Raw genomic sequence first — 27,354 nt, 5'->3', positions numbered from 1 at the left:
AAGAACCCCGTTCAGATTCCAAAGATCCGCTTGTTTCATTGATTTAACAAAATATGGTTATAAGCAATATTTTGTAAAATGCGTTGTGTACAAACTACATTATTTACCTGATCGAACATCCTCCCCTACTTGTCCTCTATTACCCATCTGTCTCATGATCATTGCACATCTCAGTTTCCACCAGTAGATGGGGAACACAAGCAGGGTAAGAAGCATTGTATTGAAAACATAGTATAAAGTGGTGGGAAAACCGTTCACTGACATCGGGGACTCAATGGAATAGTAGCTGGAAATTCAAACATCAAAATAATAAGAAAAATTAAAAGCAAAAGTTTGATTAGACAAACAATTATATGACACTAGCAGACCTTGAAGTCTTAATTATCCAAAAGGGGAAGTATATTAATCGTAACAATAACCATGAGACTGCAAAAAGTCCAAATAACACGCTAGCTGCCCTCTCCTCTGAATATTTGAACACTTTGGATGCTTCCAGAAATACATCGCTTGGATCATGTAGGGCAAGAATAATAGTCCCAATTCGAAAAAATCTGCTAAATGAAACTCATTACTTTTATTATTCCTAGTTTTCACAAAGCTTCACAAACCTATTAACAAAATTCATACAGATATCAGTTCTAAAGATATAAAACTAGAACTCAAATATTTGTGTGAAAGCAGCCTCAAACTGTTGCTTCTTGGAAAAACATAGCCATTCTGCCACAAAAGATTGAAAAATACTGGACATGAAACATTTACGTTTCCAAGGGGGGAGATGTAACCTCATTTCTCAAAGAATTATTTTTCTATAATTTTTTAGTTGAGTATTCCACTACTATCTACTATAGAGGAAAGAAAACCCATTACATTAGTAGTCCTATTCCTTTTCGAACCCGTACCCATAGCTTTCTGTAGGCACTCTAGATCACTGCGAACTCGCCTTAGGACTGTAGCAACTGTATAGATTTGATCAAACATTAGCAAGACGTAAAGTTGTAGTGATAAAAGGATAACCATCAATGAAGTTAAGCAAATTTCAGAAGAAATCTACAAACCAAAAAAAAAGAGAGAGAGAATATAATAGATATAAGAATAGTATGTGATAAAATGCATGTTGAGAATATGTTAAATTAGATAGCATATTATGTGAATATTCCCTGTATAATCCTAAATAGGATATATATCAGATTTGTATAATCCTAAGCAAGAAATATATCAAATCCTGTTTAGGAAATATATTATTAGAAGATCAATAAGTTCATTGTACCTAAACCTTTATTGCTCTATATATAGAGCTTCTTGTAATATGAAATAAATACAAGTCATTCTTTCATAAAATCCCTCTTCTTCTTCTCTATTTTTCATGGTATCAGAGCCATAGGATATTCATCTACAGCCACCAACCACCAAAACCTGACCTTCCAAGTGATCTCTCTTCTCTGTTGCCGTTCAGATTTTTTTTTCCTGGTCTTCCCTCAGCTTCTCTTGCTGCCGCTAGTCTACTCTAGTGCTGCTCGGCTTCTCTTGTTGCCGCTGTATTTCCTGATGCTGTTTTGTCTTCCCTGCTGCCGTTCGGTTTTTCTTGGTCCTTCCTGGGGCTGTTGGTCTAACCCTAGAGGGCATGTTCGTTTCTGTGATTAACAAACATGTCTGAAAAGGGAGATTCTTCAAATACAGATGACTTTAAACCATTCTTCCAATCAATTTCTATTTCTCCAACCATTACTACTGTCAAACTGCAAGGTAGTAATAATTATATATCATGGTCTGCATCAGTAGAGTTATGGTTTATGGGGCAAGGTTATGATGATCATTTAGTTAAGAATGCTAGTGATATTGCTGCCACTGATAGAACAACCTGGGTTAAAATTGATGCACAGTTATGTAGTCTATTATGGCATTCCCTTGATCCTAAATTGCTCACCTTTTTTCAGTCCTGTGAAACCTGTTGTAAGGTCTGGGCCAAGGCCAAGACTTTATATACTAATGATGTGCAACGCATATATAAAGTCATCTCAGATATTATCCATCTCCAGCAAAACCACTAAGATATGGCAAGTTATTTAGGACATGTAGAAACACTAAAGGATGAGTTCAATTCTCTCATGCCATTCTCTGACAGCATCACTACACAGGAACAGCAACTAGATAAGTTCTTTATGGTCTTGGCTTTGATAGGGCTTCAATCTGATCTTTGTTCTGTAAGGGATCAAATCTTGACAAGTCCTGTTATTCCTTCTTTGGAAGATGTCTCTACATGACTATTGCGCATTTCTTTAAATGCAAATAATACTAATGAGATTGAGACATCTGTGTTAGCTGTTCCGACTGAAAATCAACAGGGACTGTGGTTTTTGAAAAGGGAAAGGAAAAGGCTCCAAATTACATTGCACCTATTGTGACAAAGATGGTCACACTCGAGACACTTGTTGGGCATTGCATGATCGACCACCACGCAATAATCAATCGACCAACACTAGCCGACCTGCAGCTCATATGGCTCAGACCTATGGAGATGGACTTCTTCCATTACCTGATGCAAAAGATCAACAGTCCAATTCCATTACCTTAACTGGAGCTGACTACAATGAGTACCTGCAGTATCAAGCAGCAAAACAACAGTCATCCTCATCTAGCATCTCCCACTCTGATAATTTCTTTGCTTCTCTGACCAAGTCTACACCCATTGGCCCACGGATACTAGATTCCGGTGCATCTGACCATATCTCTGGTAAAAAGAATCTTTTCTCTAACCTCACCTCTTCTCCAACTTCCTCTAAAATTACACTTGCCAATGGCTCACAGACTATGGTTAAAGGAATAAAAGTTCAACCTCTTCCTTCTGTTTCTTTAAACTCCGTCTTATTTGCTCTTGAATGCCCATACAATTTGATTTCCAATAGCAAATTAACCAAAAATCTTGATTGTTCTGTCACTTTTATGGCTGACTCTATTATTGTGCAGGACCGGGGTATGGGGAAGACAATTGGAACAGGATATGAGTCACAAGGACTGTATCACCTCTCTAATCCAAGTCCACCGGTTGCTTTCACTTCTGCTGCTTCCGCCGATCTTCTTCATAGCTATCTGGGTCATCTGAGTCTCACCAAACTTCCAAAATTAGTACCTAATCTTTCTACATTGTCTTCTTTAAAGTGCGAGTCCTGTCAACTTGGAAAACAAACTCAAGCTTCATTTCCTAAGCGAGTCAATAATAGGGCAACATCTATGTTTGATATTGTTCACTCAAACATATGGGGTCCAAGTCGTGTCAGCTCAAGTTTAGAATTTTATTATTCTGTTACTTTTATCGATGATTATTCCCGTTGCACTTGGGTATTTTTAATGAAGAATTGTTCTAAATTATTCTCTATATTTCAAAATTTCTGTGTTGAGATTCGTAATCAATTTGGTGTTTCAATTAACATATTATGCAGTGATAATGCAAAAAAATATTTATCTTTCCCCTTTACCAATTTCATATCTTCTCAGGGAATCACTCATCAGACCTCTTGTGCATATACTCCTCAGCAAAACAGAGTCGCCGAACGTAAAAATCAGCATCTTATTGAAACTGCCCGTATCTTATACACCATCATGTTCCTCTTCATTTTTGGGGGGATGCTATTCTCACCGCTTGTAATTTAATTAACCGAATGCCTTCTTTTGTGTTGCAGCATCAATGTCCTCACTCAATTCTATTTTCAAAATAAAATCCCCATCATCTTTCATTGTGCGTTTGGCTGTATTTGTTTTGTTCATGATCACTCCTAGAAAAGACAAACTCCAGCCCAAATCAGTCGTGTCTTTTTAGGATACTCCCATCTTCAAAAAGTTTACAAATGCTATGATCCAACAACAAACAAATATTTTATCTCAGTAGATATAACCTTCTTTGAAACATCTCCATATTTTTCACCAAACACTGCAAACACAAATCTCATTCCTAAGACTCTACCAATTCCTATTCTTCCTCTATCACAAGTCAGTCCTCCTCTCCAAGTCTAGTCACGTCATTCTCACCCTCCTGCTAACACCAATGATACTTCTCTCCATGATACAGGTACAATGACAGCTCCTGATGACTCTTCTCTTGTTCCTCCATCACCTACTCCGGTCATGCCTTCAACAGAAGCAGCAACTCCACCCATTGCACTTCGAAAAGGTATTCGTTCATCTCGCAACCCACATCTCATTTATACTTTTCTGAGTTACCATCGTTTATCTCCATCGTATTATGCCTTTGTTTCTACCTTGTCTAATGTTCCCATACCAGAGACTGTTAGAGAAGCATTGGCACATCCAGGGTGGCGAGATGCAATGATAAAGGAAATGACTGCTCTTCATGATAATGGTACTTGGGAGTTGGTTCCACTACCACAGGGCAAATCTGCTACTGGGTGTCGCTAGGTTTATACCATGAAAGTAGGTCCTGATGGTGAAATTGATCGGCTGAAAGCTCGTCTTGTTGCCAAAGGATACACTCAGATTTATGGACTTGATTATGGTGATACATTCTCTCCAGTAGCTAAAATTACATCAGTCCGTCTTCTTATCTCCTTGGCAGCAATGCATCACGGGACACTTCATTAGCTGGATATTAAGAATGCCTTTTTACATGGAGAGCTGGCCGAAAAGATATATATGGAGCAACCACCAGGGTTTGTTGCTCAGGGGGAGTCTGGCTTGGTATGCCGTCTACGATGGTGACTATATGGTCTAAAGCAGTCTCCAAGAGCATGATTTGGACGGTTCAGTGCTGTGGTCCAATAGTTTGGAATGTTTTGAAGTGAAGCTGGTCATTCAATGTTCTTCCATCATGATGGTCATGGTAAATGCATTTATCTGGTGGTCTATGTTGATGACATTGTCATAACAGGCAATGACCATGATGGGATTTCTCAACTCAAGCAGCATTTGTTCAGCCACTTTCAGACCAAAAATTTGAAAAAATTAAAATACTTTCTAAAGATTGAGGTAGCACGTCCAAAACAGGCATTACTGTCTCATAAAGAAAGTATATGCTTTAGACGTACTAGAGGAAACAGGCATGTTAGATTGCAAACATGTGGACACTCCTATGGATCCGATTGTCAAACTTGTTCCTGAACAAGGGGAGCCATTGGAAGACCCTAGTAGATGTCGAAGACTGGTTGGGAAGCTAAATTATCTCACAATCACACAATCAGATATTCCATTTGCTGTAAGTGTGGTTTGTCAGTTTCTTCAGGCTCCGTGTATAGTCATTAGGATGCAGTAATCCGCATTCTCAGATATTTCAAAGGAGCTCCAGGATAAGGTCTATTATATGAAGACAAGGGTCACTCAAAAATTGTTGGGTACTCTGATGCAGACTGGGCAAGTTCTCCCTCAGATAGACAATCTACTTCAGGATACTGTCATGATTGGATTCTAATTTCTTGGAAGAGTAAAAAGCAAGATGTAGTTGCTAGATCAAGTGCAGAAACAAAATATCGAGCTATAGCTCTTGCAACGTGTGAACTTATCTGGTTAAGACAGCTTCTTCAAGAATTGGGGTGTGATGAAGTTAAACAAATGAAGTTGATATGTGACAATCAAGCTGCCGTTCATATTGCCTCAAATCCGATCACAAAAGAATAAGACATATAGAGGTGGATTGTCATTTTATTAGACAGAAAATTAAATCAGGATGTATTGCCACCAGTTTCGTCAATTCAAATGATCAGTTAGCAGATGTTTTCACTAAATCCCTTAGAGGCTCTTAGATTGAATACATTTGTAACAAGCTTGGAGCATATGACATGTACGCTCCAACTTAAGGGAGAATGTTGAGAATATGTTAAATTAGATAGCATATTATGTGAATATTCCTTGTATAATCCTAAATAGGATATATATCAAATATGTATAATCCTAAACAGGAAATATATCAAATCCAATTTAAGAAATATATCATTAGGAGATCAATAGATTCATTATACCTAGATCTTTATTGCTCTATATATAGAGCCTCTTGTAACATGAAATAAATACAAGTCATTCTTCCACAAAATTCCTCTTCTTCTTCTCTATTTTTCAATGCACATGGATACCATGAACTTTCCTAAATGTAAGTTCATTCCTGATTCATGAGTCCACACAAGCAGATCACTAGAATCCATGATGGGCCACTGCCAACCATGAAGTACAAAAGGATGTGAAGGTTCAAGATCTTGACACTATGGCACCAGACTTGACCCTGAAAAGCCTCCAAGTCTTGAGTCAATCTCACATATGGTCATACCTCTGCAAATATCTGATGTTGTTCTTTATTCATAAATTGATTACAAAGGAGAAACGGTAAGGACAGACAATAGCATAAAATAAAAGGGAATAAGAACCAAAAAAATAGAAAAAGAGGTGTTCCCTCTATATTTTCTGAGCATGCACCCCTATTTTCTTATTTATAGGCTAGGATGTCCGCAAGTGATAACCTTTTAGGGTATGCCTAGCATTTCATGTAACTTGCACCACGGATAGTGGGTTTTAAACCAGCATGTATAGATGTAAGATACAACTGCATAAAGTCAACTAGCTCTCATTGCATTAAAACACTAAATAACTAAAAGCACACCTACATTCAACCAAACCATGCAAATCTTAAACACTTGCAGAGTCTGAATCATAAAAAGTTATAAATCATGGTTCATGACAGCACAACTTGTGAAAATATTTTTGTAGATGTGTCTTCCAATGGGTTGACAAACATGTCTCTTGCTTGATCCTATGACTTGATATACGAAATAACAAAATTATTCATGTTAAATCAGATAGCATATTATGTTAACATATATTAGAATATATTATGTTAACATATATATCATTGTGCATATTCCCTGTATAATCCTGTTTAGAAAATATATCAATTAGGAGATCAATAGATTTATTATACCTAGATGGTTCATTGTATCTAGACTCCTATTATATGGTTCATTATATCTAGACATTTATTGCTCTATATATAGTCTCTTGTAACATGAAATATAATACAATCATTTTTCTCCACATTTACCTATCTTTCTCTCCCTTTTAATGTTTCTAACAAGGGTTCTCTCTCCTACATCTTATCTTCTACATGGTATCAGAGCTCGGGGGGGGAGAGAAAACCCTAGATCCTTTCCGATGGTGATTACCATGCTATGTTTCCACTCTTTCCACGGTGTGTCTTGTCCCGTGGTGTGTTTTCGACCAACTCATTTCTAAGGTTTAATCCTCCTTTTCTGACCTTTACGACTTGGATTCACTCTCTTCTTCTTTCTCTTGTTGCTGCGAGCTCCCTTCCATCCAAACGCCATGGCTGGTGTGGATGGTTCCTCCATTGCCTCTCGGCCCAACAGCATCTTTTCTTGTACTGTCTCAGGTTCTCCGATTATCACCACCGACTGCTTGACTGGTGCTGCCAATTACATGGCATGGGCAGCTTCTATTGAACTATGGTTCCAAAGGCAAGTATATGATGACCATCTGATCAAGACGGATGATGATATTCCTGCTACTGACTGCCCCACTTCGAAGAAAGTGGATGCTCGATTGTGTGCACTTCTGTGGCAGTCTATTGATCCCAAGGTTATCTCAATTTTTTGATCTTATCGAACCTGCAATAAAGTCTGGACCAAGACCAAAAATCTTTATACCAATAACATTCAGCACTTTTACCGCATTGTGTCTGATATAGTTAGTCTCAAAATGCAAAATATGGACATGTCCACCTATGTTGGCCGAATTGGGACTCTCAAGGAAGAGTATATGGCTCTCATGCCCACTGCTGCTACGCACGAGACCCAAACTGATAAGTTATTCTTGATTTTGGCTCTTCTTGACCTTCCTTCTGAGCTTGAGCCAGTCCGTGATCAGCTCCTTGTCAGTGCCACTATTCTGACCTTGGAGGATGCCTTTGTTCGTTTGCTCCGTGTTCAATCTTCTCCAATTGTTTCTCCTTCAGTGGTTGATTCTTCTATCTTGGCCTCCTAATCTTCCAACCGCAGGGGCCAAGGTGGTGGATGGAGTAGTATCCGCATCAAAGACCAGCATCCTCAGTGTACTTACTATCATAAATTTGACCACACCCAAGACCGTTGTTATGACCTCCACAGCCGTCCCCGCACTGCTAATGTTGCCCAGACTACTGCTGATTCGCCTCCTGTTCCTGTTTTCTCTGCCAGTCAGTCATCTTCCTTTATTACCTTGATTGGTGCAGATTATGAGAAGTATCTTCAATATCAGATTACCACCCAATCCTCCACTACTTCCGTCACAAAGACTGGTAACTCTACTACTTTCCTCACACAGTCTTCGTCTCTTGGCCCTTGGATTTTGGACTCCAGAGTGACTGGTCATATGTCTAGTAACCAACATTTTTTCTCTCATTTTGTTACTTCTCCTTCCCTTCCTAATGTCACTTTAGCTAATGGCTCTAAAACTGTTGCCAAAGATATTGGCCAAGCCCAACCCCTTCCCTCTTTCTCTTTACATTCTGTTCTTTATGTTTCTGAATGTCCTTTCAATCTTATTTCCATTAGCAAATTAACTCGGTCCTCAAATTGTTCTATTATCTTTGTTGACAATACTGTCACCTTGCAGGACCGAGGTACAGGATGAATGATTGGTACAGGGCATGAGTCGCATGGACTTTACCATCTCAGTTCCCCTCCATCTCCACAAGCCTGTCTCTCGAGAGATTCTCCTTCCATTATCCATAGTCGCCTTGGTCACTCCAATCTTTTAAAGCTTTAGAAGATGGTTCCCGATCTCTCTATTTTGTCATCTTTAGAGTACATCTTGTCAGCTTGGCAAACAAACCCGTGGTTCGTTTCCCAAACGCATCAATCATCGAGCTGCGTCCCTTTTTGAGTTAGTTCATATTGATGTTTGGGGTCCAAGTCGTATTTGTTCCACTTTAGATTTTCAATACTTTGTTACCTTCATTGATGACTATTTGAGATGCACTTGGTTATTTATGATGAAAACTCGTTCTGAGTTATTTTCTCATTTTCAATCTTTTTATGCTGAAATTAAAAATCAATTTAATGTTTCTATTCATATTTTGCACAGTGATAATGTCCACGAATACTTTTCTACCTTATTTTCTAGTTTTATTTCTCAACAAGGAATTATTCATCAATCATCATGTCTACATACACCTCAACAAAATGGGATAGCCGAGCGTAAAACCGACATCTCATTGAAACTGTCCAGACTTTGCTTCTTCATCAGAATGTTCCACATCATTTTTGGGCAGATGCTGTTCTCACTGCATGTTACCTCATTAATCGCATGCTTTCTTCTGTCTTGCAGCATCGAATTCCTCATCAACTTCTCTTTCCAAATCAATCTTTTTATCTTCTTCCTCCCCATATTTTTGGTTCTACCAGTTTTGTTCATAATCTAACCCCTGGACAAGATAAGCTCTCCGTCAAGTCTCTTAAATGCATCTTTTTGAGGTATTCTCATCTCCAAAGGGAGCATCGCTGCTATTTTCCAGACACCCATCGCTACTTTACCTCTGCCAATGTCATCTTTTTTTGAGGGAACTCCATATTTTTCTTCCTCTGCAGCTTAGACCACTCAGGTGTCTGAAGTTCTTCCTCTTCCCTATTTTGCTCCTCGAGATTTGCTCTCTCTTAAACCTTTTCATGTCTACTCGCGACGTCCCCTGCCACCTTCTATTGATGTTCCTGCCGACTCATCCCATGCCTTGTTGTCTCCATCTGCCACGGGCCTGCCTCCTGCTAGTCCTCCGATTGTCCTGAAAAAAGGTACTCGCTCTACTCGCAATCCCCATCTCATTTATAATTTTCTGAACTATCACCGTTTTTTAGCACCATACTTTGCTTTCATTACTTCTTTATCATCTGTCTCCATTCCTAAGATTGTCTGTGAGGCTCTTAATCACCCTGGGTGGCGGTAAGCGATAGTTGATGAGATGGCAGCTTTGCATTCGACTGGCACATGGGATCTTGTCTCTTTACCTCCTGGTAAAATAATTGTTGGTTGCCGTTGGGTGTTTACCGTCAAAGTTGATCTTGATGGCCAGATTAATCATCTTGAGGCATGTTTGGTCGCGGAGGGGTATACCCAGATATATGGCTTGGATTATGGTAATACCTTCCTTCTGACTGTTAAGATTGCTTCTGTCCGTCCGATCCTTGCTATGGCTGCCATGCATCATTGGATCCTGCATCAATTAGATATCAAAAATGCCTTCCTTCATGGCAACCTTGATGAAGAGATTTATATGAAGCAACCGTCAGGTTTTGTTACTTAAAGGGAGTCAGGACTGGCATGCAGACTATGTCGATCCCTTTACAACTTGAAGCAATCCCCTCGTGCTTGGTTTGGGAGATTTAGCACTGTTATTCAGCAATTTGGTATGATCCGCAATGAAGCAGATCACTCAGTCTTCTATCGCCATACTTCCTCGATCCGTAGCATTTACCTGGTTGTTTATGTTGATGATATAGTAATCATAGGTGATGACCATGATGGAATTCAACAGTTGAAGCAACATCTCTCACACCATTTTCAGATAAAAGATTTGGATAAACTTAAATACTTTCTTGGTATTGAGGTAGCTCAATCTAGCACTAGTATTGCCATCTCATAGAGAGTATGCATTGGATATACTAGAGGAGACTGGCATGCTCAATTGCAAACCCATTGGTACTCCTATGGATCCAAATGTTAAACTTCTACCAAGACGGGGGAGACTCTAGCAGATCCAAGAAGATACCGAAGACTCGTCGGGAAGTTGAATTACTTGACAATTACTAGTCCAAATATTTTCTTTGCTGTGAGTGTGGTCAGTCAATTCCTACAGTCTCCATGTGACAGTCATTGGGATGCTGTAATTCGCATCCTTAAATACATTAAAGGAGCACCAGGCCAAGGATTATTATATGAAGATTAAGGACACACTCAGGTAGTTGGGTACATTGATGCCGACTGGGTAAGGTCTCCTTCTGATAGATGTTCTACTTTAGGATATTGCATTTTCATTGGTGGCAACTTGGTATCATGGAAGAGCAAGAAAGAAAATATTGTTGCCAGATCCAGTGCAAAAGTAGAATATAGAGCTATGGCACTAGCAACATGTGAGCTTATATGGATGAAGCAATCATTTCAGGAATTAAGATTTGGATTAGTGAAACAGATGAGGCTGGTCTGTGACAATCAAGCTGCTCTATACATTGCTTCGAATCCAATTTTTCATGAGAAGACTAAACACATAGAAGTGGATTGTCATTTTATCTGAGAAAAAATTTTATCAGGGTGTATATCCACTACTTTTGTCAACTCCAATGATCAACTACTAGATATATTTACTAAGTCTCTTAAAGATCCTCAGATTAGCTATATTTGTAACAAGCTTGGTGCATATAATTTGTATGCTCCAGTTTGAGGGGGAGTATTAAATTAGATAGCATATTATATTAGATAGCAATCTCAATTTTTTGATCTTATCGGACCTGCAATAAAGTCTGGACCAAGACCAAAAATCTTTATACCAATAACATTCAGCACTTTTACCGCATTGTGTCTGATATAGTTAGTCTCAAAATGCAAAATATGGATATGTCCACCTATGTTGGCCGAATTGGGATCTCAAGGAAGAGTATATGCCTCTCATGCCCGCTACTGCTACTGTTGCTACGCACGAGACCCAAACTGATAAGTAATTCTTGATTTTGGCTCTTCTTGACCTTCCTTCTGAGCTTGAGCCTATCCGTGATCAGCTCCTTGTCAGTGCCACTATTCTGACCTTGGAGGATGCCTTTGTTTGTTTGCTCCGTGTTCAATGTTCTCCAACTGTTTCTCCTCCGATGGTTGATTCTTCTATCTTGGCCTCCTAATCTTCCAGCCACGGGGGCCAAGGTGGTGGATGGAGTAGTGTCCGCACCAAAGGCCAGCATCCTCAGTGTACTTACTATCATAAATTTGACCACACCCAAGACCGTTGTTATGATCTCCACAGCCATCCCCACACTGCTAATATTGCTCAGGCTACTGCTGCTTCACCTCCTGTTCCTGTTTCCTCTGTCGGTCAGTCATCTTCCTCTATTACCTTGACTGGTGCAGATTATGAGAAGTATTTTCAATATCAGATTGCCACCCAATCCTCCACCACTTCCGTCACCCAGATTGGTAACTCTACTACTTTCCTCACACAGTCTTCATCTCTTGGCCCTTGAATTCTGGACTCCAGAGTGATTAATCATATGTCTAGTAACCAACATTTTTTCTCTCATTTTGTTACTTCTCCTTCCCTTCCTAATGTCACTTTAGCTAATGGCTCGAAAACTGTTGCCAAAGATATTGGCCAAGCCCAACCCCTTCCCTCTTTCCCTTTACATTCTGTTCTTTATGTTTCTGAATGTCCTTTCAATCTTATTTCCATTAGCAAATTAACTCGATCCTTAAATTGTTCTATTATCTTTGTTGACAATACTGTCACCTTGCAGGACCAAGGTACGGGATGGATGATTGGTATAGGGCATGAGTTGCATGGACTTTACCATCTCAGTACCCCTCCATCTCCACAAGCCTGTCTCTCGAGAGATTCTCCTTCCATTATCCATAGTCGCCTTGGTCACTCCAATCTTTTAAAGCTTTAGAAGATGGTTCCTAATCTCTCTATTTTGTTGTCTTTAGAGTGTATCTTGTCAGCTTGACAAACAAACCCATGGTTCGTTTCCCAAATGCATCAATCATCGGGCTGTGTCCCTTTTTGAGTTAGTTCATACTGATGTTTGGGGTCCAAATCGTATTTGTTCCACTTTAGATTTTCAATACTTTGTTACCTTCATTGATGACTATTCTAGATGCACTTGGTTATTTATGATGAAAACTCGTTCTGAGTTATTTTCTCATTTTCAATCCTTTTATGCTGAAATTAAAAATCAATTTAATGGTTCTATTCACATTTTGCACAGTGATAATGTCCGCGAATACTTTCCTGCCTTTTTTTTCAGTTTTATGTCTCAATAAGGAATTATTCATCAATCATCATGTCCACATACACCTCAACAAAATGAGGTAGCCGAGCGTAAAAACCGACATCTCATTGAAATTGTCCAGATTTTGCTTCTTCATCAGAATGTTCCACATCATTTTGGGGCAGATGCTGTTCTCACTGCATGTTACCTCATTAATCGCATGCTTTCTTCTGTCTTGCAGCATCGAGTTCCTCATCAACTTCTCTTCCCAAATCAATCTCTTTATCTTCTTCCTCCCCATATTTTTAGTTCTACCTGTTTTGTTCATAATCTAACCCTTGGACAAGATAAGCTCTCCGTCAAGTCTCTTAAATGCATCTTTTTGAGATATTCTCATCTCCAAAGGGAGCATCGCTGCTATTTCCCAGACACCCATCGTTACTTCACCTCTGTCGATGTCATCTTTTTTGAGGAAACTCCATATTTTCCTTCCTCTGCAGCTCAGACCACTCAGGTGTCTGAAGTTCTTCCTCTTCCCTATTTTGCTCCTCTAGATTTGCTCTCTTAAACCTTTTCATGTCTACTCGCGACGTCCCCCACCACCTTCTACTGATGTTCCTGCCGACTCATCCCATGCCCTGTTGTCTCCATCTGCCACGAGCCTGCCTCATGCTAGTCCTCCTATTGTCCTGAGAAAAGATACTCGCTCTACTCGCAATCCCCATCCCATTTATAATTTTCTGAGCTATCACCATTTTTTAGCACCATATTTTGCTTTCATTACTTCTTTATCATCTGTCTCCATTCCTAAGACTGTCTGTGAGGCTCTTAATCACCCTGGGTGGCGGCAAGCGATAGTTGATAAGATGGCAACTTTGCATTCGACTGGCACATGGGATCTTGTCTCTTTACCTCCTGGTAAAATAATTATTGGTTGCCATTGGATGTTTACCGTCAAAGTTGATCTTGATGGCCAGATTAATCATCTTAAGGCATGTTTGGTCGCAAAGGGGTATACCCAGATATATGGCTTGGATTATGGTAATACCTTCCTTTCGATTGTTAAGATTGCTTCTGTCCGTCTGATCCTTTCTATGGCTGCCATGCATCATTGGATCCTACATCAATAGGATATCAAAAATACCTTCCTTCATGGCCACCTTGATGAAGAGATTTATATGGAGCAACCGTCAGGTTTTGTTACTCAAAGGGAGTCAGGACCGGCATACAGACTACGTCGATCCCTTTACGACTTGAAGCAATCCCCTCGTGCTTGGTTTGGGGGATTTAGCACCGTTATTCAGCAATTTGGTATGATCCGCAGTGAAGCAGATCACTCGAACTTCTATCGCCATACTTCCTCGACTCGTAGCATTTACCTGGTTGTTTATGTTGATGACATAGTAATCACAGGCGATGACCATGACGGAATTCAACAGTTGAAGCAGCATCTCTCACACCATTTTCAGATAAAAGATTTGGGTAAACTCAAATACTTTCTTGGTATTGAGGTAGCTCAATCTAGCACTAGTATTGCCATCTCACAGAGAAAGTATGCGTTAGATATACTAGAGGAGACTGACATGCTCAATTGCAAATCCATTGGTACTCCTATGGATCCAAATGTTAAACTTCTACCAAGACGGGGGAGACTCTAGCAGATCCAGGAAGATACCGAAGACTCGTCGGGAAGTTGAATTACTTGACAATTACTAGACCAAATATTTTCTTTGCTGTGTGTGGTCAGTCAATTCCTACAGTCTCCATGTGATAGTCATCAAGATGCTGTAATTCGCATCCTTAAATACATGAAAGGAGCACCAGGCCAAGGATTATTATATGAAGATTAAGGACACACTCAGGTAGTTGGGTACACTGATGCCGATTGGGTAAGGTCTCCTTCTGATAGATGTTCTACTTTAGGATATTGCATTTTCATTGGTGGCAACTTGGTATCATGGAAGAGCAAGAAAGAAAATATTGTTGCCAGATCCAGTGCAAAAGTAGAATATAGAGCTATGGCACTAGCAACATGTGAGCTTATATGGATGAAGCAATCATTTCAGGAATTAAGATTTGGATTAGTGAAACAGATGAGGCTGGTCTGTGACAATCAAGCTGCTCTACACATTGCTTCAAATCTGATTTTTCATGAAAAGGCTAAACACATAGAAGTGGATTGTCATTTTATCTAAGAAAAAATTTTATCGGGGTGTATATCCACTACTTTTGTCAACTCCAATGATCAACTAGTAGATATATTTACTAAGTCTCTTAAAGATCCTCGGATTAGCTATATTTGTAACAAGCTTGGTGCATATAATTTGTATGCTCCAGCTTGAGGGGGAGTGTTAAATTAGTAGCATATTATATTAACATATATTAGAATACATTATGTTAACATATATATCATTGTGTATATTCCCTGTATAATTCTGTGTAGAAAATATATCAATTAGGAGATCAATAGATGTATTATGCCTAGACGGTTCATTGTATCTAGACTCCTATTATATGGTTCATTGTATCTAGACCCTATTATATGATTCATTGTATCTAGACATTTATTGCTCTATATATAGAGCCTCTTGTAACATAAAATATAATACAATCATTTTTCTCCACCTTTACCTATCTCTCTCTCTTTTAGTGTTTCTAACAAAGGTTCTCTCTCCTAGATCGCACCTTCTATAGTTCAGTTCATGCTTGATATATTGAATTATTAGGTTATTGGTGCAACAAACCGACATTTGCAGTCAATAGGACATCTCATAACAAATATGTATATTATACATAATGCCTTGTAGCATGTAAGTACAAAATGAGTAATAACCTGATTCCTGGCCTTAGGACCTGATTGAGCAACTACGTTGTCTATCTTTCTCCATACTATAAAATTTTCTGTGCATTAAAATTTAGTAGCTTATGATTGATTTTATGCATTAAAGTATTTGCTCAATCATCATTTCAATAGATTTTGGTTCTACAGATGACCATATCTTTTTTTATAAACACATCAAACAAGAGCATCTTTTGAATATCAAAGAATCAGATAACTGAATTCAAATGAGGTTTTCTAGAAATCAAGTAAACTAATTAGCAGCATCTTGGCAAATAAAATGAAACATCAAGATGGATGACTGAAACAAATGAATTGTCACATCAATCTTTGGATCTTTTAGCAACATTAAGTAGTTCACCATGACCAGCCATTAGCTTGGAATGTGGATCCAATGAAGTGTAAGTTCATATCATTTTAGGGAATGGCAAACTTAACTCCCAGAAGCTCTTTCAATTCCCAATAAAGTTTGCACACATTCTTCCAGACATATTCACAGTATCACTTCCACAGATAATGATATGTTTCACATAGACAGGTATAATATGGCCTGAGTCATGCTAGTCACATTCAACAGGTAATCAATCAAAGAACTTTAGAAGCCATGAGATCATCAACTCAAAGAATCTGTCAAACCGATGTTCAGTCTGCATGCTTTGTAGCCCCACTAACCTGGAGAATATATTTCTTCCACCATATTGATGTAAAAATGAATTACTCGTAATGGCCACAATGCACTAACAGAAATGGAGATAACTACATGGGAAAAGAAACATAATCAGAAGGAAGAAAGTTTGCAGGCCCAAGCATATTACCTATGTGCAACAAGTATTGCTCTCGACCTTTCAACAGTTCCGTCATGTTGATGTTTGATAATATATGCTCATTAAAAATGGACATGTTTTTCGTTACCAAACAAAAACAATGGATGTGTTTTCATTCTTTATGGGAAATGCTTGCCATGAAGTGATTTAATCTCTTCAAGCAAATCATTGTTCCAACCAGGGTTTGTGTACTGAGCCGGATCGGTCTCTTACCGGTCCGGTTCGGGCCTGTTTTTTCGAAAACGACCCCAAACCGAAAGATTGGTTCGGTTCGGGCCTGTTTTTCCGAAAACGACCCCAAACCGCACCGAACCGCCCGGTTCGGTGCGGTTCGGGCCCATACCGCTCGGAACCGGACGGTATAGCTCGGTTCATCACCGGTTCAGGATGAACCGAATCGTATCGCCCGGGGGACCATTTCACGTGGGGGGGGAGGTGGGGGCCTTTTCACGTGGTGGGGGGGAGGGGAGGGGGGAAAGAAATGGACGTGGCCCATTTCACATGGGGGGAGGGAGGGCCTGGTGCTTTAATAAGCACTAGGCCTCCGGGGGGAGGGAGGGGGGGAGGGCCTGGCGCTTTAATAAGCACCAGGCCTTCAGTGTTCTCTGAGAGTTCTCAGAGAACACCCGTGGCTATGGGCAACCTTGGTCTCAAGTCTCAATGGTTTCGTTGAGACCTAAAAAAATTAAAAAAAGAAGATAAAATTTCGTGAAATTGAAGGAGTGATTTGAGAAGAGGCTGATCTTTGATCGGAAGTAAGATAATCTGTTATTTTGTTAGTAAATATTTTTTTTTATTTTTATTGTTAGAAATAGGATAAAAATGAGGTAAAATGAAAATAGAAGAAAATCATGCCAAAATCTTATGATTTTGGTATGATTTAATTATATGTGATAAATCTTTGGAAGATCTACACGATAACATCAAAATTATTAATTTTTGTTAATTATATATTTTTTAAATATTTTTAAATATTTATTCATTTAAAAATTAATAAAAAAATTAAATTTAAGAAAAAAATCAGAGTTTGGGAACTATGTTTAGAATGATTCGAGCTACTTAAATCTAATCTCAAAATTTTTTTTGAAATATTTAAAATTTAAAAATATTTTTTTTAATTATTTAAATAAAAAAATTAATTATAAAATAAAAAATATATAAAAATAGTATTATATTTTAGTTAATTTAAAAATATTATTTGAAGCATATAACATATTTATTTTGAATTTATAAATTTTAAAATAATTATTAAAATTATTTTAAAATTATATATAATTATTTTAATTATCATTAAACTATCGTGTTTTGTTATACTTGCATATATTTATAAGAAAAAAATTTAAAGCATGACGTTCGTTCACTTTACTTAATCAGCTATTTTATAGTATATATTATTTATATAAAAATTATTAAAAAATAAAAAAATAAAAAATCAGAGTTAGTTTTGAAATTGAGAATAATATTTAGAATGATTCAAAACAATTGAAATATTTGAATCTAACTTGAGATTTTTTTGAAATTCTTTTTGTAAATATTTAAATAGTAAAATATATTATCAAATAAAAAATATATGTAATTAGTGTTATATTACAGTTAATTCGAAATAATTAGTATTTTGTTATACCTGCAGAAATGAGTAAGAAGAAAGACCCAGAGCATGACATCGGTTGGGATCGGCGAGATGCTCTCGACTCGGCATCATTGGAAATGCAAATGGTGAAACACAGAGTTCAAGGAAGGAGGGGTAACTAGGTTGAAGCAGCACCTGGCTGGTGGTTATCCTGATATGTCCATGTGTCAAAAATATCCGTAAAAGGTCCGACAATTAATGAAAAAGCACTTTACTAATTCGAAAGCAGCAAAGAAAAGGACAAAGCAAAAAAGGACCGAAGTAGACCGTCGAGCTGCAGAACCACATTCTTATCACTCTAGAGAGTCAGAGGAGACTTCTGCTCCAGATAATGAGGAGGCACAGATTGAGACTGCCATTCAGGCGAGCTTGGTGGATCAGTACCGGCAGAAGGAGATGGCCCGGTACAAAGAGCGATTCGGACCATCATGTTACGAATCAGAGTCTGGATCAACGACTGGTGCAGGAGAATGAGTTAAGAAGGACTACCTCAGTCAGAGAGCTTGGTGGTAGAGGGAGTAGACGCAGCATGTCTTCTTTGTTGGAAGCTTTTGGCAGTAGGAGGAGGTCCTCCAGAGATATTCCAGCAGGAGCCAGTATTCAGGATTTGGATCCACATGCTTTGTCCAGCAAGGATTCAAAGCAGGAGAGAATTGACAGTACGCTGAAAAAAGATAAGAAGAAGGATATGTGGTGAGCTATTAGATCATGGTTTTATTTCAGTCATATTCCAGCAAATACAGCAGCCAATCCTTACTACCGATTTGCTATTTCAGCCATAGAGGCTGCCGGCCAGGATGTAGATCCTCCAGGACCTAAGGACATCTATGGTCAGCTTTTTGACAGTAACAAAGAGGATTTGCAGAGATTGATTGCTTCTTACAAAAATAAATAGCCTACATACGGTCTGACAGTAATGTGTGATGATTGGACAGGTCCTACCAGATGAAGCATCATTAATTTTTTGACATACTATGATGAAAAAATATTTTTTCGCAAATCAATTGATGCTTCAGATAAGATGCACGATGCCACATATATCCTTGGTCTGATGGAGGAGGTGATTGATTCAGTGGGTGAGCAGCATGTCGTGCAGGTCATCACAGCTAATGGACCATAATATAAGACTGCCGGAGAGTTGCTGATGGAGCAGCGATCGCAGATATACTGGACCCCATGTGCTGCACATTACATTGATCTTATATTGATGGATATTGAAAAGATTTGCAGGGTGCAGCAGATAGTGGAGATTGCCCAGACCATTACTAGATTTATCTAAAACCATACATGGGTTCTTTCATTGATGCGGACGTATACTGGGAGAAAGATCTTACGACCGGATATCACACGGTTTGCTACCAACTCATAGCACTTGATAGTCTTCTTCAGAAGAAAGCAGCCCTATGTCAGATGTTTGTCAGTGCCGAGTGGCAGGAGAGCAGATATGCGAGGGCCGGCACTGATGGAAGTATGTGAAGAACTTGATGACGAGTCAGTCATTTTGGCAGTGGGCTAAGAAGGTAGTGAAGGCTATCAAGCCTTTATATAAGGTGCTTCGCATCGTGGACAGCGAGAGATACCTCCAAATGGACTTCCTATATTACATGATGGAGAGGACAAAGAAACAGATCAGTGAGAATGATCCCAAGCATACTCAAGAATTCATTAACATCATTGAGTACTGTTGGGACTATCAGATGGGTAGAGATTTACATCTAGCTGGTAAGTTTGGATTCAAGAATGTTTTAAAATATTTTTTCGAAGCATGAAAATAAAAGTGTGCTTAATTAGTCTTGAAATTTATCTGCAGCTTATTACTTGAATCCGAGATTTCAGTATACCATTCCGGAGATAGATATGGACAGCGAGCTTCTTGCTGCTCTTTGCAATGTCATATATAAGATAGTGCCCGATCCAGAAATCGCATCGTATCTGCAAGAGGTATGCTAGTTTAAAACAGATGTAATTATTCAACTGAATTCGATCTGATATATTTATAAATAATAAATATATTTTGTTTCAGACGAAACAGTTTAGAGAGGGATCAGACAGTTTTGGAGTCCCATCAGCTGTCGTAAGCAAAAAAACAGATGAATCCAAATAAATTACATATCAATAATGAGCAACATAAATTGATATGTAATTTTGCTTAATAATATCATCAAATTTGATATGTAATTTTGCTTTTGCAGCTGAATGGTGGATTCATTTTGGAATATCAGCAGAAAATTTGAGACATATGGCTGTCCGTATTCTTTCTCAGACGGTCTCTGCTAGTGGCTGTGAGCATAATTGATCCACTTTCATCCTTATCCACAGCAAACAGAGAAATCGTCTGATACAAAAATGCCTCGATGATTTTGTATATGTTCACTACAATCTGAGGTTGAGGCTAAAATGCATTCAAGAGGAAGTTTAGTTGAAATACACTGATTCGATGCTGAATGATTATGCCGACGAGGACGACGATTCGATCATCGGATGGCTTGCAGGTCAGCAGTAGGAGCCAGAACTTGATGAGCCGGGGTCCCCTCCACGACCAGCCAGTGTGGTGGCGAGAGAGATCACGGTGGATCCAGGACAATGGGGAAAAAAAAATATTCCACATAGGATTCCAGCTGATCAACCACAGCCTGAGGGGACACAAGGGATTCATTCATCACATGACTTGCTGTCCGATACATCTTCTCAGAGATTCAAGCGAGAGATGTATAGACGATCCTTCCGACAGCCAGCAAGAAGGCATCCATCCTCCCAATCACAGAAAACTCAGTCACAGAGGAGCACAAGGGGAGAAAGAAAAAAATAGTTGTACGTGCACCACTCTCGAGAGTACAAGAGCTATTTGGCTTAGATACGGATACCAGAGAGAGTGATGATGATACTGGTAGTAGTAGCCATGGATCTGATGATCAAGGAGGAACTGGAGGACAGGAGACCACCGTTTATGAGACACAGCCATAGGGTGATATTCAATTCACCGGTGAGTCTCAGTTTACACATGTCACACAGGATAGAGATCATGGTGGACGAGTTGGTAGAGACCATGGAGAGCCGATTTCATATAGACGACAGGCTCCTAGAAGTCGTCCAGCACACGATGCAGCTGCAGACGATCTTACACGTGGAGTAAGGTCCATGAATGTATCTGCATCATCCTCGCATTATTGATCCTATTATCTGCAGCTACCTTATGATCCATATGCATATGGTGCATCCGAAGCATCGTCTTCTAGTGGTTACTATCCTATGTAGCTTGGAGCATCTTACGGATCAGATTTTGCTACTGGCATATTTGGATGGACTCCTCTACAGCCGTACCATCATCTTGGAAATACTTCTCAGAGCTAGAGTTTTAGTGAGAGGTCTGAGATGTCTTACAATCCAAAGAGGATGCCTTATGGGATGAATATTCGAGAGTACGGTGCAGCTTGGCTAGAGGGTTGAACTGATGTCCCTCCAGACTATGTTAATGATCCAGACATCTACGAGCATCACAGACACTCAACAAGAAATTAAATGCAAAGTAAATCTTAAGGTTCGTATATCAGTTATTGTGCTTTGTACTTAAATATTTAAATATATTTTAATGCATATTTTATGTATTTTTTCTTTAGTTTTAAGATGATATAGTTGAAATATAATGTAAATAAATATATGTCTAATTTTAGATTAAGAGTCTTTGTACCGCTACCTAACTCCAAATTGAACCCAAATATGTCAATAATATGCAATATAATGCCATTTTGAGATTGTATTTATCAATTATTAACTTCAACATCCAAAAAAAAATAAAAATCGAAAAAAAAATTATGTACCGGTATCGAACCGTATGCTTTGGCGTATCGTGTGTCGGTACGGTATAATATCGGTACCATACCAGGCCGGCACCGGCACGCCGTCCGGTACTGGTACAGGAACCTTGGTTCCAACCTTAAAAATAATTGGATCGGATAAAGATCAAAGAGCTGCTTTGGTCTTTTTCTGTTGTGAATTTTTATCAGTTTTCTTTCAAAAGATTGATCCATTATGTTAATGGCAGGAAGCTCTTCTTAGGTCTCTCAATTGGGAACACTCCTTAACATTCGAAAACATAAGTAATCAGAGATGCATCAATCTAGCCTGATCATTTTCAATACTTGAAGAGATACTAGTGTTCCTTAGGTGAAAAGAGAACAGGGAAGACCTGTAGAAATAAAAATAAAAATCAACAACATGTATGACATAATAGCATACAGTTGTGCTGCTTCTGCATTTTGCAATTTGCCCTCACGCAACACATTATTCTCTGTCCCTCATTTCACATGCGATCAGTCAAGATATAATGTTGTTCCGTGAGATGTGAGAAAAATTTGTATGTTACAGCATTGCTCCATCAACAACTGCCTTTTTTATCAGGCGGCCAGGGAATGTAAAACTTGTACTCTTTCGAGGTATTTGAAGTCCATGTTTATTTCATGAAACTATGCCGATGAATATTGATAATATACTGCCATTCCCTTTAAACTTTGAAAGTTTGAATGCAATCAAGATACTACATCTTACTCAACAGACCAATCAAAGGATCACTACTTAAATAGGTCTAGAATCTATAGATCTCATTCATCTGATTGCATGATCCTAGCCACCAGACAGTGTCTGTTTTTTTCCTCTGAAAGTTTCTAAACACTCCTACATGAAGAAGAACATCCAAGCTTTGGACAGGAATAATCAATTAGTGACAATGTTATTGTACGACAATCAATTCAATACATATATAATACTAAAGTCACTCATAATGAAGTTCACCAACAAGAGCAGAAATGCTGTATACCTGCTTATATAAGAATATCCAATCAAAATGGAAGTTATTATATGATGAGACATCATTATAAAGAAATCTTTGCAGGTTTCCCATGCAACGAGAGCACCGATGCTCTATATGTGGAACCACATTGGCACATGTACAAAAGCATCAATGAAAGCCTAACCAAAAGGGGGAGACAAGAATTAGTAGTCATGTAACTTTAGAGCATGCAATGCATGAGGTCAGTTTAAAAGTGATATTTAGATCTTTCCGCACAAACATTACATGGCCTTCTTTACTAAGAAGATGGAGATAAGGAAATGACAGAAGTCCTGATTTGCCTTTGACACTTTTCAATAACAACAAGGTCATTTTGCAGTGTTTTTTTTACATGAGCGATTGAGGAAGTAACCGGCAGAAAAGAACTACAAACTTGACACAAAATAGGATGAGTCCTCTACAAGACCAAATATATGGTGAATGAGTCCAAAATGGTGTAATATATGATAACCATAATTCTGAGGTCTTGTGTGGACAATGCTAGTTGTCCTAAATTCCAGATGTGAAATTAGTTGATACTCATATCAATAAGACATACAAAACCTTCCTGCATGTCTCCTAAATGAACTGTTTTTCTTAAAAAGTGAACACCATCTCTCTAGAAGTTCAGCAGGCTTTGCATTTCCCAATAGAAACCAATTACATTTCGAGGGGAAGGAAATATTACTTTAACAGAAAACTAAGCTCTAAATGACATATTTGATGATGAAATCATTTCAGCGAATCCCTCAGTCCATATTCTGCATCTTGGTTTGGTGACTAATCATTTTTCATAAAAGGCCATATTCAAGGGCCAGTAGATCTTTGATTCATACTAGTTTCCCTGCTGCTGTCTAATTGAAAATAAAGATTGTTCCAAGGCAGGAGGGGGGGACAAACTAGAGAGGAAGAGAATGACCTAATTATATGTCATATATATTTCTGCAAGAGTTATGATATTTGGCCAGTTACGTTATCAATCTAATAAATATATAAATTAAAGAATTTTTCATGTATAAGCAATGGATTGTCCAATACATGACCTACTCTACACTGTTTTCTTATAATACATGATTCATATTGCTATTTGACTTCTAATAAATGTTAACTTGTATTATTATGTGAGATGGATAATATTTTGGTCAAATAAATCCAGACAGAAGCTGTAGGAACTCTCCACTTTAGCTGTTAAGGAACAAATATGGTGTTCTACAGGGCACAATATGCATAGGAAGCTATATTTCCTTTCATTTCCTTCTTCCCTCCCTCTAAGTTAAATGTAAATATTTTTAAAATTTGTTTGATGAAGAACAGCTGGAAAAGCAATTAAATGCTGTAGTTAAGAAAGGTATATTAGATAAATGAAAAGTAAAGCTTATCGGCCAAACAAATATGTACCAAAGAATCAAAAAGCCAAGTTTCTTTATACCTAGCAAACCTATTTTGCCTAGTAGGTGGATTTATTATGAAGATTGAGGACAGAGAAGTGCTTAGATACAAAAACTAAGACCTAGTAATCATTTCTCATACAGATAATGTTAGCAGTTTGATCTGCAAAAGTTTGCAGCATAATTTCTCCATATGCTACATTCTTGGACACAAGGCTAGAGCAAGGATTTAAGTCCTAGCGAGACGTTCCGTGGGACACTGGGATAGAATACCATCCCATGTATCGAGACAGGGCCATCCCCCTAGCACCCCAGCATCCCGATCAGGATATCTTGAACATCCCCTATCCCAAATGTCGAAACAGGGCAGGATGGGGACACATCCTGTTCCATAGGAAAACTGGGACAACCCCATCCTGCGGGATTGAAAATATTGGGCTAGAGAACTATCTTTCTAACCTTTAAGCATTGTTGCACATATTAAAAAAAAATGTTCAGAAGCATACAAGGCATGCGAGTCAGTGTGCAGCCAAAAGAACTTGTACATTATGTGAAAGGTTAGAGCTATCTAGCGAACATCATTAGTATAGTCATGAGCTTAAAGAATTGCATACAATCCTACCATAAGCAACAAAAAATTATAGACTCGCCTCAGTTCTTGATTAGGCCACCCTTTAAAGTATTGCTTTGTATCCAATGACCAAGGCTCCTGTTTGATGATTGATAGAACCCACAATTGAACGCTAACATAATATGTGAGCTTCCACATTGTCTCAGAACACTTTGCAGTCCTTGACTGTCTGGCCTCATCATTGATCAGCAAAGCTCTCAATAATATTATAGCCAATGGCTGAAAGTGAACCATGCATGTGTGTAAGTTTCAAAACAGCAAGTTGTTGACTACTTTCACATTGAAAATTTGCTTCAGCATATAAAATTGACTCACAATCAAATGGAGCGTTGCAACACAGAACAGACCATTACTCCAAGTAACAGCAATGGCTAGATTTAAAACTTTGATATTATGCAATTTGCAAAAGCTTTTCATAAAAAAATAAGTAGCATTACCCAAGTAGTTAAGCAGGTTGCAAATGACGTGCACTGGTAGATATGGTAATTTTTCTTAGAGAAGCCCAGAAAAATATTTGATTGTCACTAAAGATCAGATTACAAGGACTATAAATTATCATACACGGCGACTGATCAAGCTTTTGCAAGCCCAGACCTGATTTACCAGTGAACTGACCTTAATTACCAGCATACATTTGATTATCAAATTAACGCCAACTGGTTCCTCTTGATATTTCAAGATCCACCATTAGATACCTCTCTGCAGACATTTTGATTCCAAGGCAAAGCTAACAACAGGCACCTGTATGATTGCATCATCAGACAGATGAAGATGTGATCTAACAGATCCAGAGCTCCATATGTGCAACAAACAAAGTTGTGGGCATACATGACACATCATGCAGACCATATAGAAATTATCGGATTTTCAGGAACGATTATTTGGTGAGCCAAATGATCCATGTCGTGACCTGAAAAGTCACCAAGGTTGTGATTTCAGAATTCAGACATGTTTGATGAGCATCTGATTTTTTTCCCCCTTTCCTTTTTCTCATCGATTATTTTCCTGTCTTCAAAATAGCGTAAGCTGAGAAAAATCAGAAGTCAGGTCGGTCATGCTAGGAATTACAACAACCAAACCAACCTACTGCCGGCCTTCCCTCCCTTTCTGCGTGAGCTTGAGATGTTGTTGTCGGATGTTCCTGATAACCCTATCACAACATTTAGGCGAGTATACATTCGTTTTCTCATCTACCTTGGCCTGGCTAAAGAGAAAAATATAGTTATTAAATCGCCTCCCATTACGGATCGTTCAAGTGTTCGAGAACCCATACATCTCTGGGCACTTCTCCGTTTCCCAGAGAAAAATAATCTAAAGCAAGAGAGGAGAAATCTGAAACGAACGGAGCAGCAGCAGCAGCAGCAGCAGCATTTGGGATTGGTGTGTTTGGTACCTTGTAGACGAGGCGGTCGAGCAAGAACCTGGCGCCCAAGAACCAGACCGCGAAATAGAGTACGATCAAGAGATCCAGGACACCTCTCGTGAGGCCCCAGATCGGTCCCATGCCCGCGGAGAAAGAGAACGAATCAATCCAGCGGAGCAGCGTCAGCGTCAGCCCTCCAAAGGCGAAGGCGGCGGCGGCGGCGGATCACGAAGATGATCTCCCCCGCATCGCCATCGCACACGCACACAAATGAGACCCCGGAGTAGAGGAAACAAGATATACAGAGAAAGAATAACAATAGCAATAAGAATAGCAAATGGATATTAATAATCTAATATCTATCTAATATATATATATATATATATATACTTTCCTCAGCGCTCGTTGAGAAGCCTCCGCCTATTGTTCTTTCCTCAACGCACTGCGTGCCACGTGTTCTTTTTCTGTTCGCGAAAGCATGCGGAGATCTATTGAGAAGGAGCCCTATAGAGGCACAGCAGCTGAGGATCGGTGCGTGGAAGCTCCCGGAATCTCGCACTGAAGGAGCCTTTGACGCGATCCATCGCCTGCAGGGGAGGGTGGTCCCAATGGTGGGAATGGAAAAGGGCCGAGTGGAAACTCGGCGAAACACGGGGCCATTCAAACAGCAGGCTAATGGAAATCACACCAATGCTTAGTGGTGGGCCGAGGGGTGCAGGTTACGGGCACTTATTTTGATGCGGCGGAAGGGAAGAGATTAATAATGAACATGAATATGATACCAGATCCATGGTGTGAGAGTTGCACTGGACTGTTCCATCTTTTTGAACTATAATGTGGATGCATCAACAAGACTTTTCTCATGCTACTCAACTCAAGGGCCAAATGTGTGTCATGTTAG

The 27,354-nt window shown here is 38.9% G+C and overlaps 1 protein-coding gene and 1 pseudogene across 1 annotated transcript; one reads left to right on the top strand and one right to left on the bottom strand.

Annotated features, from left to right (window-relative positions):
• Positions 1-84: 84 nt before the first annotated feature.
• Positions 85-27,142, bottom strand: LOC105046373 (ASC1-like protein 3). The gene is given in 6 exon segments (XM_029264912.2): positions 85-286; positions 369-551; positions 23,060-23,177; positions 23,180-23,211; positions 25,110-25,309; positions 26,484-27,142. Coding segments are annotated over 6 exon segments (831 nt in total). The 5' UTR covers positions 26,595-27,142; the 3' UTR covers positions 85-99.
• Positions 18,249-21,815, top strand: LOC140857766 (uncharacterized; annotated as a pseudogene).
• Positions 27,143-27,354: the final 212 nt, after the last annotated feature.

The sequence above is a fragment of the Elaeis guineensis genome, chromosome 5 (genome assembly GCF_000442705.2).
Source record: "Elaeis guineensis isolate ETL-2024a chromosome 5, EG11, whole genome shotgun sequence".
Classification (NCBI taxonomy): Eukaryota; Viridiplantae; Streptophyta; class Magnoliopsida; order Arecales; family Arecaceae; genus Elaeis; species Elaeis guineensis.
The sequence above is the reverse complement of the archived record's forward strand: the minus strand, read 5'-3'. Positions and strand labels throughout refer to the sequence as shown.